This window comes from Gobio gobio, assembly GCF_949357685.1.
Source record: "Gobio gobio genome assembly, chromosome: 10".
Taxonomy (NCBI): Eukaryota; Metazoa; Chordata; class Actinopteri; order Cypriniformes; family Gobionidae; genus Gobio; species Gobio gobio.
Window position 1 is genome coordinate 28,226,469 of NC_137116.1, and position 13,825 is coordinate 28,240,293.

The 13,825-nt window shown below is 37.1% G+C and overlaps 1 protein-coding gene across 2 annotated transcripts in view; it reads left to right on the forward strand.

Moving 5' to 3' along the window:
• Positions 1-306: 306 nt before the first annotated feature.
• Positions 307-13,825, forward strand: part of slc15a4 (solute carrier family 15 member 4) — a 95,790-nt gene continuing 82,271 nt past the window's right edge. For both annotated transcript variants that reach the window (XR_013817298.1, XM_079826811.1), the window contains exons 1-4: positions 307-496; positions 751-1,374; positions 6,404-6,696; positions 10,658-10,799. Coding sequence is in view for 1 of the 2 variants with exons in the window: in XM_079826811.1 (XP_079682937.1) it covers positions 802-1,374; positions 6,404-6,696; positions 10,658-10,799 (1,008 nt within the window). In the remaining variant the exon portion in view is untranslated. The remainder of the gene's footprint in view (positions 497-750; positions 1,375-6,403; positions 6,697-10,657; positions 10,800-13,825) is intronic.

Sequence of the window (13,825 nt, forward strand, 5' to 3'; positions counted from 1 at the left end):
AACACACACATCACAAAGGGTGTAAATAACCATAAACAAACCGTATTTTAAATGTACATGACATGCAAGGCACCAGAGCCAGGAAGTGTATGTGCAGAATTGATTGCCTGCAATACTAGCCAATAGAAAAAAAGCTTTCTTTCCCCTTTATCCAATCAGCAATGGCCGTTGTCTGTCTTGCTAGTTGATCTACGCGTTGTATACAAAACGATCAACCTGATTCTTCTCACAGCACACATGATAAGCACATCCATATGGTATGTAGATCTGATAATTGCGCTGTGGGCGGGTCACTTTGACGTTTATGAGTTAACCGGGTGTCACGCGGTAGTATTGTGACTGGCTGTTTACTCTCAGAGCCGATAGCTAAACTTCATACCGTCAGGCTTTTAGGAATTTTAATATAATATTTTAATAAAATGTATCCCGAGGACACTGAGGAACACGTCGCGGGATGAACAGCTAAATGTGGAGCAGTGCTAAGTGTGCAAGAACGGTACGTTATGTTATTATGTTAATATGTTGTTAGCCTGTTTACTAAGTAAAATATAGATGCTGACAGCATGTCAGCGCCTTTTCATGCTGTTTTATGGTCGGTTGAAATATCCAAATAAGTCTAAGAATGAGTTTTTTATATGGACTCCTGACTTTCCTGAATCTCCAATATTGCGTCATGTTGTGCTTTTTGGTATCACGTGCTGTTAAATAATGCCTAATATCGTTTTGTTATTATATATTTGCGTCCTTTAGGTTTGGATTTTGGTCAGCTGACCACCTCTTGAGAAACAGGCACATCAGGCCATGGCTGGCAGAGATGTAAGCGAGAGCACTCCTCTTTTGGACAACTCAGTGGCTTCAGCCAGATCAGAGTCGGTGTTCAATGGCAGGAGACTGGCATGTGCTGCCATACTGCTGGCAGAGTCTTTAGAGAGAATGGCTTTCTATGGCATCACCTCAAACCTGGTGCTCTTCCTCAACAGCAGCCCCTTCTATTGGGAGGGCACTTTGGCCAGCCAGGGCCCCTTGATCTTCATGGGAGTCACTTATTTGATATCGCCCTTTGGTGGCTGGCTGGCGGATGCGTTCCTTGGCAAGTTCTTAACCATAGCCTTGAGTTTAGTCCTTTATCTGTTAGGGATGCTGCTTTTCCCCTTTGTGGCCAGCGACAACACCAGGAATTATCTGTGTGGAGAAGAGATGGCGTTTCCAGTGCAGCCTGCTGATTGTTTTCCTGAAAATGGGACTGTGCCTGCCAATGTGACCTGCATTAATCGGACGTCGTACTGCGGGCCTGCGATCTACAGTGGTTTGGCGCTGGTGGCCATTGGGGTGGGAGCTGTGAAGTCCAACATCACTCCATTCGGGGCAGATCAGGTAATGCTGCTGTTTTCAAAATGGGTTTGGGGAACGCCCAGCTGGTGCAAAGGAGTTCCTGGAATAGTTTAGAGAAAAACAGTATGAAACATAATAGGGGTGTAACGATACCCACATGTCGCGTTTCGATACATATCACGATACTGAACTCACGATACGATATTATTGCGATACGGTACACCAAGACATAATGGGAAAAGGTTAAAAAAAATGTATTGTTGATGCTAAATTTGGTATTACATTAGGCGAGGAAATGAATAGGCTTGGATTGTTTGAATTCCAAAGCTGAAAATACTAAATTATTGTAGACGAATATGCTTGCACTATTTTAAAATTATATTTAAAATAATGTAGGGCACTTTTTACTGGTAACATAAGACATCTGGCATCAGGACCCACAAATATTCCCCCATTGCAATATTATACATTATATATATATATATATATATATATATATATATATATATATATATATATATATATATTCAACATTATGTAGTTTATTAATGTAGTACTGACAATAAAACTAAAATTTTTTCCTTTTTCCCTAAATTTTGAATTTTGGGTGAACTATTCACAATATGTATTATTGTCACTATTCACAATACATATTGTTGCATATTTGTATTGTGATATATTGTGACAATATATTGTTACACCCCTAAAAATAATAAAACCAATTTATTTACTTTAATGTTTTAATTTTAAATAATGCACAGTACAGTACATTAGTGATTTGAAAAAAAAGTAAAATAAATATTTCCATAGTAATATTTGACATGTATTTATAATATAACATTTTCACAGTATAAATTTGGTCTTTGTAAATAAAAAATATATAGCTTAAATTTTAGGACGGGCACAGAATGATTATACTTTGTGGGTTTGTGGCATCTAACAGATTGAAAGCCCCCGAGGAAATGAACAGGCTTTACTACAACTGAGAAGTTGTCCAAACTTTGAGTAAGTTCAAATCTCAGGGGCGCAACCTTGGATTGATTCTCAGAGCAATATTTTCTACCGTGTCTGGCTTTTATGAAACTCTAAATGATATTAAGACCTTTGACATGGTTGCTGGTGTTTGTTCAATAACATTCCTTCTCTCGGATGCTTCAGGTTAACCCTGGCTGATTCTGACTGTAGATACGACTCTATAGACAGAGAGTTTGTTGTGAATTGTTTTGATTTCGTTTTTTAGGGACCTGGTATTTTTTCCCTTACTTTTTTGTTGTTTAGAGCAGGGGTTTTCAAACTTTTTGTGTGTGTGGACCACTATTTGTAATCAAAAAAATTTGCGGACCACCTCATAACACACATAATAAAATATGTCTACACACAGTCCTACCTGAATTATTCCGCACCTCTAAATAGGCTTACTAGCACTAAAACTATAACTAGTCATCACATCAGTACAACAGGCTTGTTAAAAGAAAGTTTACTGCACACAACGGCTGCCACATATTTAATTTATTTATTCTGGCTCATAGATGCATCCGACTCACTGTCAATCTCTTCATTTTTTGTAACTTCTGCCTCTGTCTCTTTTCTCTTCAAAGAACCTGTTGCTATCCACCGATCCATAACGGCACTGAACTTGAACGTCACGGCCGAGCGCCACTAGCCTATTTTAGTAATCGCACAATAACTTGACAATTTAATACAAATGTTATATCAATATAGGCCTACATATTCTTTTTACTTTTTATTTTTTTATGGGAATTTCCTGGTAAAATGAAGGTAAAAAAATATTATTTTATTTTATTTTATTTTGCCTTTCCACGGACCACCTGCAGTACCCTCACGGACCACTAGTGGTCCGCGGACCACAGTTTGGGAATGACTGGTTTAGAGCACAAAATGAGAGGTTTTGAATAATGTGCTGGTTGCTCTTGTCCTTTTATGTTGGGGATTGGTCATTTTAAACTTCAAAAGGGATGCAAAAATATCATTAAAATCATCTATATAATTCGTACACCATATTCCAGGTCTTCTGGAGTCATTTGCTAGCTTTGTGCAACAACATTTATATTCTTACTGATAATCTCCTTTGCAAGTGGAGGCTGTAAAGTTGAAACGGAGAATGGGTCTATTTGATTTCATTCAAACTGTGAATGGGATCAGTGAATTTGTGCAAAGATCAAATGAACGTTTTTGTTCTAAAATCGGACGTTGCTGAGACAATATGGAGCACAAGTCAAATATTTGACACATTTAAGGTGCTTTTTGGAGCTCCATACGTCCACAGTTCTAGTCCTCATTCATTTTCAATAAAAAAAAAATCACGTTTTCTGTTTCCCAGTAGAAAGCCATACAGGTTTCGAATTAAATAAAGGTCAATAAATTACAGATTTTTTTAGTTTTCAAGTAATTTTAATGGCCATTGTCATGTCTAAAAGTGCAAGAATTCTGTATGTGCTTGAACAAAATGTGGGTTAGTTACTGGGATTTTAAGCTGTATTTTTATCCAATTGACACAACTCATCTGACAGTCATAAAAGAAGAGTTTTTTTCTTGAAAATAAGGTTTTTGATGTTGTGTTGTCACTTGATCCCTCGATAACCCATTTTATAATACATAACTGGATTTTGCCTAAAACAAATTCAAAATGTCATATTTAAAAAAAGTAGCAAAGGTGGAAATTTCAGATTTCAACATAATCAGTTGCTTCATTACTTAACAACTGTTTAATTAGAATATTTATTATTAATGTACCTTTTATGTCAACATTTTGTAATGCTTCCTTCCTTAAATTTGGACGAACATTTGGGCACTTTCGCTTCACTTATTAAAAATGACAAGGCAAAAAGCACACATTTCTGAGGTATTTTGAGTCAGATTTTGCCTTGTGACACAAGCCATTTTGCAGGCCACAAGATCGAAATTATGCCTTATGCCTTTTGTTGAAGTGGCTTCTATGGTCGCTACTAAGGTCTGTTTCTCAAATTCGGTTAAAACTAAATTTGTATAGATACGCTTAATTTGTTACTGTGATGAGGAGAACTGAATACATTTTGTGATATAGTGTGGATTGTTTCACACCAAGTAACAATGCAGAAACATTTGTACAATAAAAGAATCCTTTCCATTCAAATCCTTTCAAAGCTCGTCATGCATTAGCACCCCTTTCACCCTATTACATGACCTCATGGACATGAAACTGTACAGTAGCCCAGTACAGTGTGGGTGGGGTGGGGAGGGGGATGTCCCTGACATAAGTGAACTATAAGGAAATCATCTACTAAATGATTAATTAGAAACTCCATATGACGATGAGCAAGACTCTTTTGCAATGTGCTCCTATCAAACTAGACACTACATGCAAAATGAAACTAAAAACTTAGGAAGTAAAACTGACATCTGTCTTCGTTGGCTTGTTTATCTGCTTAACAGATTTTTTTATCCAGTTACCTTTTGTACTGGATTATTTGACAAGCTTTTTTTTTTGTTAACCAAAGGCTTATTTTGCGATAAAGGTCTTTAAATGGGGATGATTTGGATTAGGCCGGTGTTGCTGAATTGCTGTCTCGTCATATGATTGTCATGTGATTTTTAGATTCAATAAAGAGATGAACTGCAGGCTGTACCATATGGGTGTCATTGGGGCATAGATCTCATTTAAACGTTGAGGAAGTGGGGCAATGAATTGAACATTCTTTCAATATATTGACATATTTTTTTCTCAAATTGTTGGGGATCTATGTCTCTCATTGTATGGTTACATCTGCATGTATTTTGAGCGTTTTGTGAGCAGACATCTCTTCAGAAAAGCGTTTGCATGCACTTGAGAGGAAAATTCACACAAGTTTGTAAATGCATTTAGTAAATTGCAAAACCTTATTGAATTAAATGAAGAATGCGTATTGATTGTTGATGTGGTTATTGACGGTTATTGACAAACTTTGTAATCACCACAAGTCAAAAATGAAATGTCTTTCCAGCTGGGAATTATGTTAAAGGGATAGTTCACCCAAAAATGAAAATTGTGTCATCACTTACTCACCCTCAAGTTGTTCCAAACCTGTATGCATTTCTTTCCTTTGTTGAACACAAAAGAAGAGATTTTGAAGAATGTCAGTAACCAAACAGTTGATGGGCCCCATTGAATTCTATACTATTTTGTACCCCCCATACAATGGAAGTCAATGGGGCCCATCAACTGCTTGGTTACCCGTATTCTATAAAATATCTTATTTTGTGTTCAACAGAAGAAATAAATTCATACAGGTTTGGAACAACTTGAGGGTGAGTAAGTGATGACACAATTTTCATTTTTGTTTGAACTATCCCTTTAAATGTTATTGTTGCCCTTTTTTGACACTGAACCGCATATATAACTAGTTATTATGGATTTAAAGGCACAATATGTACGATTTTTGGATTAAAATATCCAAAAATAATTTATTGCTAACATAATCCCAAATGTTTCCAACAATGTTTAAATCCTGAGATATCAGCGATTTTTAACCAGTGTAATGGCCCGTGTCATTGCATCGCCGACATCATATATGTTATCCTCGATTTCTGGTTATTAGACAGATGAGCAACTGTTTGGGTACTTTATTGAGCAAAAACTTAATTGTTGTGCAGCTCAAAATGGTTAGTCTTATTGTTTGAATCTATTATTTTCTTGATTTACCATGAGTAACATGTTTGTCAAGTGGCTAACATAGCATAATCAGAAAGAGCTTTATTTGTATGAACACTAATACAGGATTTTCTCCACCATACAATAGTTTTTTGGGTAACACTTTATCTTAGTGTCATTGTTACATATGTTACATGTAGTTACTATAGTAATAATTATACATTATGCATAATTACATGCAACAAACCATAAACCAGAACCATAAATACTCTGTAATGAGTCCAACTCGTTTTTTGAAATTTTGGCCATTTAGCATGAGAATTCTTTAACAGTGTAAACAAGGCAGAATGCATGAAATAGCATTAGACCCCCCTTTAAATAGACATTAACGAAACCTCACAAGCAAGTGAATTGAATGTGCATTTTTGATGTATATCCTTACAGGTGAAGGATCGAGGTCCAGAGGCAACACGGCGGTTCTTTAACTGGTTCTACTGGTGCATTAATCTGGGAGCGATCTTCTCACTGGGTGGAATAGCCTATATTCAGCAGAACATCAGCTTCTCCATTGGCTACATCATCCCTGCTGTCTGCCTCGGGGTGTCACTCATCATCTTTATTCTGGGCAGAGCCGTTTTCATAACCAAGCCTGCAGACGGCAGCGCCTTCAGCGACATGTTCCGGATACTGGCCTCGGCCCTCTGTGGACGCGGGCCAAAGGAACCCAGTCTGCTCAGGTGAGGGCTAGACATAACCACTTAAGCTCTGGGACCATTTTGGGGGATTTCCGCCTAGATTTGGCCTACCCTAATTGAACAGCTTCCCATATCCACATACAGTGGTCTAAATACATAATTTTGGTGTCATTTTACAGGAAAGTTACATAAGCCACTGCTAAAAATGATAAACATGTAAGTATATGTTGTCTTAGCTGCAATGGCGGCTGGTCAATAGAGGGCGCTGCCCCATCAAAATTCCAGAAATATACATGTATACAAAAATTATATAAAGTAAAATAAAAATAAAATAGGCTGCCTCATACGACATGCCGGCTGTTAGTAAGAGCCTCAGCATTTAATAAAAACTGTCTTTGATTTAGGGCTGTCAAAATTGCTCAAAAATGACGTTCGAATATTCCCTCTAAATAAAGCACGAATATTCGAACTATTCGAACATCTGGTTGCGCATTTTATCAATGACGCGCATTACGTCAATAACAGGACAAATGAATACAAAAGACACATAACTACTTATATAGGTAGTCTATTTAAGTTTAAACATATTTGACAACGTATTACCTACACAAAAACAAGTAAATCACTAATGCTAAAGACCAGACCTCACTCTCTCGCCCTCACGGTCTCTGCGCATAACGGTTTAAATGAACACACACACATTTTGAGACTGATCAAGAGTTTTGTGCAAGCAATTTAAGGTCGCGACTCTTGTCCCAAATATAGCAGGCTTCATTCAGTGATTGAAACAAATATTAATATAAGTTTTACAGCATATTATTGAACGCTCCGAGCGAGCTGTGCTGTGGTAAACATGGAACTTTTCCTTGACATGAAACGGTAAATAATCAAACCAGTGGAAGCAGTGCATTTATCCTTCATTCATGCAATATCTATTCAGTCAGTACCTCGGTTCCATTGCTTGACAGAACTCCCTGAAGCCTGCCCCATCCACGACACTGATCGCTCTCATGTCCTTACAAATGAACTAAATTAATTTCTCCGTTATGGCCTCGCGTGTTGCAGACAGAGAGCTTGCGGGCGATGCAAAGTAAGGGTGGTCCAGTTTGCACATACAAATTAGTTGCTTATATTTACAAAACGAGCCTACAAAAGCATAAAAAAGCCTGTTTAATAAAGAAAAGTTCACGAAACTAAGTGAAAACTCACTAAAGTGTTTAGTGAAATTAGGAAACATTTAGATATCATAAATTGAGTTGTATAAGTTAACGTTACATTTCTACATACATTTTGTTCTCATGTCACAAGTAATATCAAGGTTTATTTTGATCTGTTTTACATGATTCTTTTGTAGTGTGGTTTTCGGTGAAGTGTACTAAAATAAATATCGTCACCTGTGTACATTAGCCCACTTCTTCTCGACGCTTTTCCTGATAGTTTATAGAACAATTACTCCGAGTCGCCATCTGTCGTTTCAAAGAAAAGCACAACGCCGAGCGCGTCAAATATAAACGCCTCGTCCGTTTGGGGAGGAGCGCGCGCAGTCAGCGTGGGCTCGCGCTCTGGAGACGGGCCAAAGTACACAAGGCTTCAGGCGCGCTAGCGCGCCCACTCGCAAAGCAGACAGCCACGCCTCTACTACCGCGGGCGTTTTTTCCCCCACATTTTTTTGTTTATTCGAATATTAATTTTCTATTAAAAAACTATTCGAATATATATTCGAATTTAGAATATTCGTTGACAGCCCTACTTTGATTGGTTAACTATTTTATATATTCTTCAATATGTTTTATGCGGTTTCATGGGCGAGGGACGCCGGACAAATGGATGTCTATCTGAGTCCAAAAATCTACACGCAGCATGTGACCTGAAGCTGGTTTCTAATTGGTTTCTTAAAGATCCTCCTCCGGACGCAGGTCGCTGCGTCCCTGGCGAATGTTATTTTATCCAATCTGATTGGTTCTCGTCACCTGTCATTCAACGCTCCTGGCCACTAAAGCGAAAGTGCGCGGGCGACATCGTCACTCCGACTCCGCCAAAACCTTGTTAGGATGATCACTTTCGTAGAGATGGCAGCAGTAAAACCAAATTCTTTCACAAGGTGTTCGTTGGAAGAAAAAAAAAGACCAACGCGTATTTACAAATCCAGCAGCAGGCCAGTGACAGGAAGCAGCTGCACTCGGAGCTTCACACGCTTGTTATGAGAAACGTAGGTGGCTGGCTGGATGTGTTGTTAGCAATGCCCTTTATTGCTTTCCCTGTCTTTTATTTCAAAGTGTCGGTACTGAAGTTTTGTGGACAACAACGGGTGTAAGAGACATCAAATTTCCAACTGAACAATGCAAACGTCATGACACTACTGAGATGACTGACTTTAATCAGAGCGTCATTGAGAAATTTGCTGGCCAGAAAGAAAGAAGAGCAAAATTTATGTTCAAGTAGTCAACATGCTAGTCTGTTGTTGCTGTTTTCTTTTGTTTTTCCTTTCCTCATTCAATTATATGTGGGAAATGAATGTGTAAAAAGATAAAAGTGAAGACACTGTTTTCTCTTTAATGCTTGAATTTAGTCAACATGCATCTTGATACTGACCCCCCCCCTGAAAAAAAACGCTCCCCCAAAAATAATCATCACCAGCCGCCACTGCCTCGCTGTAACACCCCCCCCCCCCCTACACACCCAGAAAAAGAGGCGCTTTTTTATTTTTTTGTTTATAAATTCAGTTTTGAAAGTGTGTAACTCAGGCCCTGTGTGCTCTAGCACCCTGCAGACAGTTTGGGCTGTTTCCACTAGATTCTAGAAAATACTGGAAAAGATAATTTTGTCTGTATCATACAACATATACTTACATGTTTAGCAGTGTTTTATGTAACTTCAAAGGGTTTCCTGTAAAACGACACCAAAATTATGTATTTAGACCACTGTATGTGGGTATAGGAAGCTTTTCAATTTGGGTAGGTGGAAATGGTCCCAGAGTAATTTAGTGTAAATAAGTTACTTTGTGTAAAACAAATGCCAAAGTGATGCATGTCTCCAGAAAGTAGAGACTCTAATCTTTCAAATGGTACCACATGTGAGGTCAGAGCTCCTCCACAGACATTTAAAATTGAAAGTATATACTTGATGATGTCATTCCGGACCCTGTACAGGGACCGCAGTGAATAGGGCAGTTCACATGAAATCAACTTTCCTGGTTTTATTGTGACAATTGGTTTTATTTTCACTTCCTAATAAAGAAGAGTTGTTTTATCACTAGTGTAGCCAAATGGGGAGTATATAGGATGCATATTAGTTGTAAATTATGCTTTATGTATTTAAGCCTGTCGCTCCAAATAGCTAAATAAGCAAAGTGTGCAGTGAACATTTCCAATTTTAAACTTAATTATGACTAATATAAATTTTCATCCACAGTTAGTGCTCAAGGAAATGTTTAATAAGTTTAATCTGCTCTCATTTTGTAAATATTTTATCATTCCAGCATCACTTGAAGGCACCAATAGACTCCAAACAATTCCTAATAAGTGCTAGTCCTGGTTGAATATCCTGTTTCAAGGATTTCAGAAATGATAAAATGGGTAACGAATACCATTTTCTTGTTGAATCAAGATTGATTTGTCAGTTGTTGCATATTTAGAAATTGTAAATATTTATTCTTGCACTTAAAATAGAATGTGTCTTAACAGCCCATACTGTTTAAAATGTTTTAAGTGTGTTCGATTGTAAATTTATGCTGTTGTTTTTTTTCATGGGAACCTGCACTCCAGTTTAGATGAGTCTATTAGTCTGTAATGTCATCCCTCATCTTCCTCTTTGATCCACCTCTCCTGTCTGTATCGTACGTGGCAATGCTATTCATCGTGCCTCTGTGGCATAAGTTACTGTCAAGGGCCGTGCCCGCTCTCTAAATCAAAGAAGAACGATCGCTTCACAAAAAATCCCTGACATTATTATTATTTTTTAAATCCTTGCTCTTTTCTTCTTACAAACCGTGTTCTTCCACCAGGCCAAAGCCAACTCTACTGGATGGCGCTAAGGTGACGTACGGTGGGCGATTTTCAGAGGAGAAGGTGGAGGAAGTGAAAGCGCTGGTTAAAATACTTCCTGTTTTCCTGGCCCTCATTCCGTACTGGATGGTCTATTTCCAGGTAAAGTTTTTATGAGTGGGTTTCTCAAGTACGTCTTTCAGTTATAGGTCCTTAAAAAAGAGGGAAATGTACAGGCTATGTAATAATAATACAGTAATAATTTACTGTCGTTGTGACAGAGGATGAATAGGGAGTTGAACAGGTATTTTATTTGCTTGAAGTCTCAAGGTGTCTCAGAGAAAAAGAGAGGCATAGTGGTGATGAACGGTGTCATTGACGTGTCAAAGACAGTTGATTGATGTTTATAAGCAGAGATTTTGTCTCTGACATATTAAAGGTTTGTGCCGTTTGGAGCCTTTACGGGACAGGGGGGCATAAAGCCCTTGAGCAGACAGGTGCTTCCTTGAAGAACTTTATATGTGTCTTGCTCAAGGTAATGCTGAAAAGACAAGCAATAAAGACTGGGATATCTCTACTACTAAAGCAGCGTCCCTTCAGCAGCTGGCCCTTAACCACTGAATTAATGTCACCTTACCACAGGAAAAAAACAGAGGTTATGTGAAACCACTCGTAAAATGTTTTTGAAGATGTTTAAATTCAGTTTTCAGTGTTGCCTGAATATAGTGCTTGAATAATGTTTACATTTTTCGAAGGTCTGTCTTTCATTTCTGCATTCTAAAACCACCTAAGTGACATTTCCAGACACTGTTCTTTTCGTACTTCCCCCACAAAGCACATTTGTGTGATCGGAAGATGATTGTAAAGGTCTGATCTTATGGACATTAAAGGGTTAGTTCACCCAAAAATGTCCCAAAAAACTAAAGTCATCAATTAATCACCCTCATGTCGTTCCAAACATGTAAGACTTTTGTTCATCTTTGGAAAACAAAAGAAGACAATCCATGCAACTACCACTTGAACCAATGAGGTTCATTCTCATGTCTTACACAGTACGTTTGAGCTATGGCAAGTCAATGAGATTGGTTCTTTCTTGCGCATTAACTCCTGGGACCCAAGAATGGACTTTTGTCCACTGTTGTGGACATTATATTTTAGTGAATTTCTCTGACATCATACATGTCACATGTCACAGTCTGGATGTCCTGTAAAGAACACATTCGGGGCTTTGCAGGCCAGGGATACCAAATGTTTGGAGGTTTCACCAGGACAACAACTTCTTCTTGGTCTTTAAAAACGGTTGACATTAAGGTTTAGCACTCTTATGGAAATATGATAATATTTTTTAATTATAATTTAAATCAGATTAATTTTCTAATTGTTTGTTATAAATCAACATCTCAGGAAAATGTTATGGGGTTTCTAATCAAAATATGACTTTCTGTTACAAAACAGGGCATTGATTTCATAAATGACCACTGTAGAGGATGTCAGGAGTTAAATCATGTTTATCAGGCATTTTTGAGACATAACAAGTGAACAGGGAAAAAAATTACATATCAATATTCTTATGATATATAAGATATTATTATGAAAATGTTGCCAATTTTTCCTCCCATTATGACACTTCTTTTTTCATTACATGTTGCACCAAGAACACATTAGTATGCAATTTAGATGCAGTGAATAGATACATTGTATTGAATGGGAAAATCCAAGTATGGTCATTTTACCCACATATTTCATAAAGTAAAATGGTATATCAATGCATTTCATTATATTTTTAATAACATAGTTCAGAATCATCTTTAAATAAAGTTTGTTTTAAAAAAAACCCTGAAATCTAAAAATTGATTGGTGAATTAAAAATAAATCCCATTGTTTTTGCCTATACATGCAATTTTATTTCATTTCATTTTTTAAACAACTGAGTCCTGGTGTCAACTACAGAGTACATATCATAACATAAGAAACAAATGCGAAAAAAACTTTTTTGAAAAATGATATTTTATTCATATGCTCTAAACAATGTAATGACATGAAAAAATACTAAATTCAAAAAACTTTTTTTTTCTGGGTGCCAGGAGGTTAAGCAAATACGGCTGAGCTTCTGTGTATGTTCGCTGATCAATGTTTATATGTGAATAAAAGCCTAAATTCAATCTGTTCATTATATAAAGCGATCCAGTCTCTTCAGAAAATATTGACTAAACCGCTCAATTCATAAGGATTAGTTTTACAATATCTTTATGAACTTTTTGAAGCAATAAATTGGTAGTTGCATAGCTGTCAATGGAGGGACAGAAATTTCTTTTAAAATATCTTCATATGTGCTTTGAAGATGAACAAGAGTCTTATGGGTTAGGTTTTGAGTGAACTAACCCTTTAAAGCTTTCAAATAAATGTTTTAATTATTAATAAAGAGAATAAAGAAACAGTTCTTATTGAAAATGGATCTAACTGGCTCGATTAAAAAGAACTCTGGTGCGATTGCTCTTTTAGTGTGGTTCATTTGAATAAGTGTGAACGCTGCCATCCCAAGTTCTGAACTTTGGTGTGCACCAAACAAGGAGACAGAGACCCACATTTCCAGTGTTGAAATATAAACACAACACAGACCAAAGACATCTAAACGAACCAAAAACAAGACATAATGTCGCAAGATCCAAAAAGGATCATTCTTTCGGTATAAGTGGTATCGGAATTGCCGTCTCCTTGCAGCAGATCTTCTTTTGTATGTGCAACGGTGGAGTTCCTGCCGCTGTTTTGACTCATTTGCACAGTTTATAAACTCTCAGTGAGTTCTCAGCTGGTAAAAATACCACCATAAGTACACACATACAATAAGCGCATTTAGCACACAGCAATATTTTTGGATCTTTGTCAAGTTCTGTTGCGACTTATACGTCATAAAAGCTGTTTGTGGTTAAACGACAGTGTAAATGCTAAGCGAAGCAGTACTAAAATGTATCACTTTCTTTTGTGTCTGGAGCAAAATAAATTAACTGAAATGATTAGCAACCAATATTTTCAATATTGCTCAATATTTTGGGGCAAAAGCAACAGTTTTATTTATTTATTTACTTTATTTTTGTGTGCTTACTGGTGTATTAGTGGGTCAAGGAACTACATAGGCCATTCACTTTTGTTACTGAAGGTTACACATGATGCTGATGGTTTCTCATGAA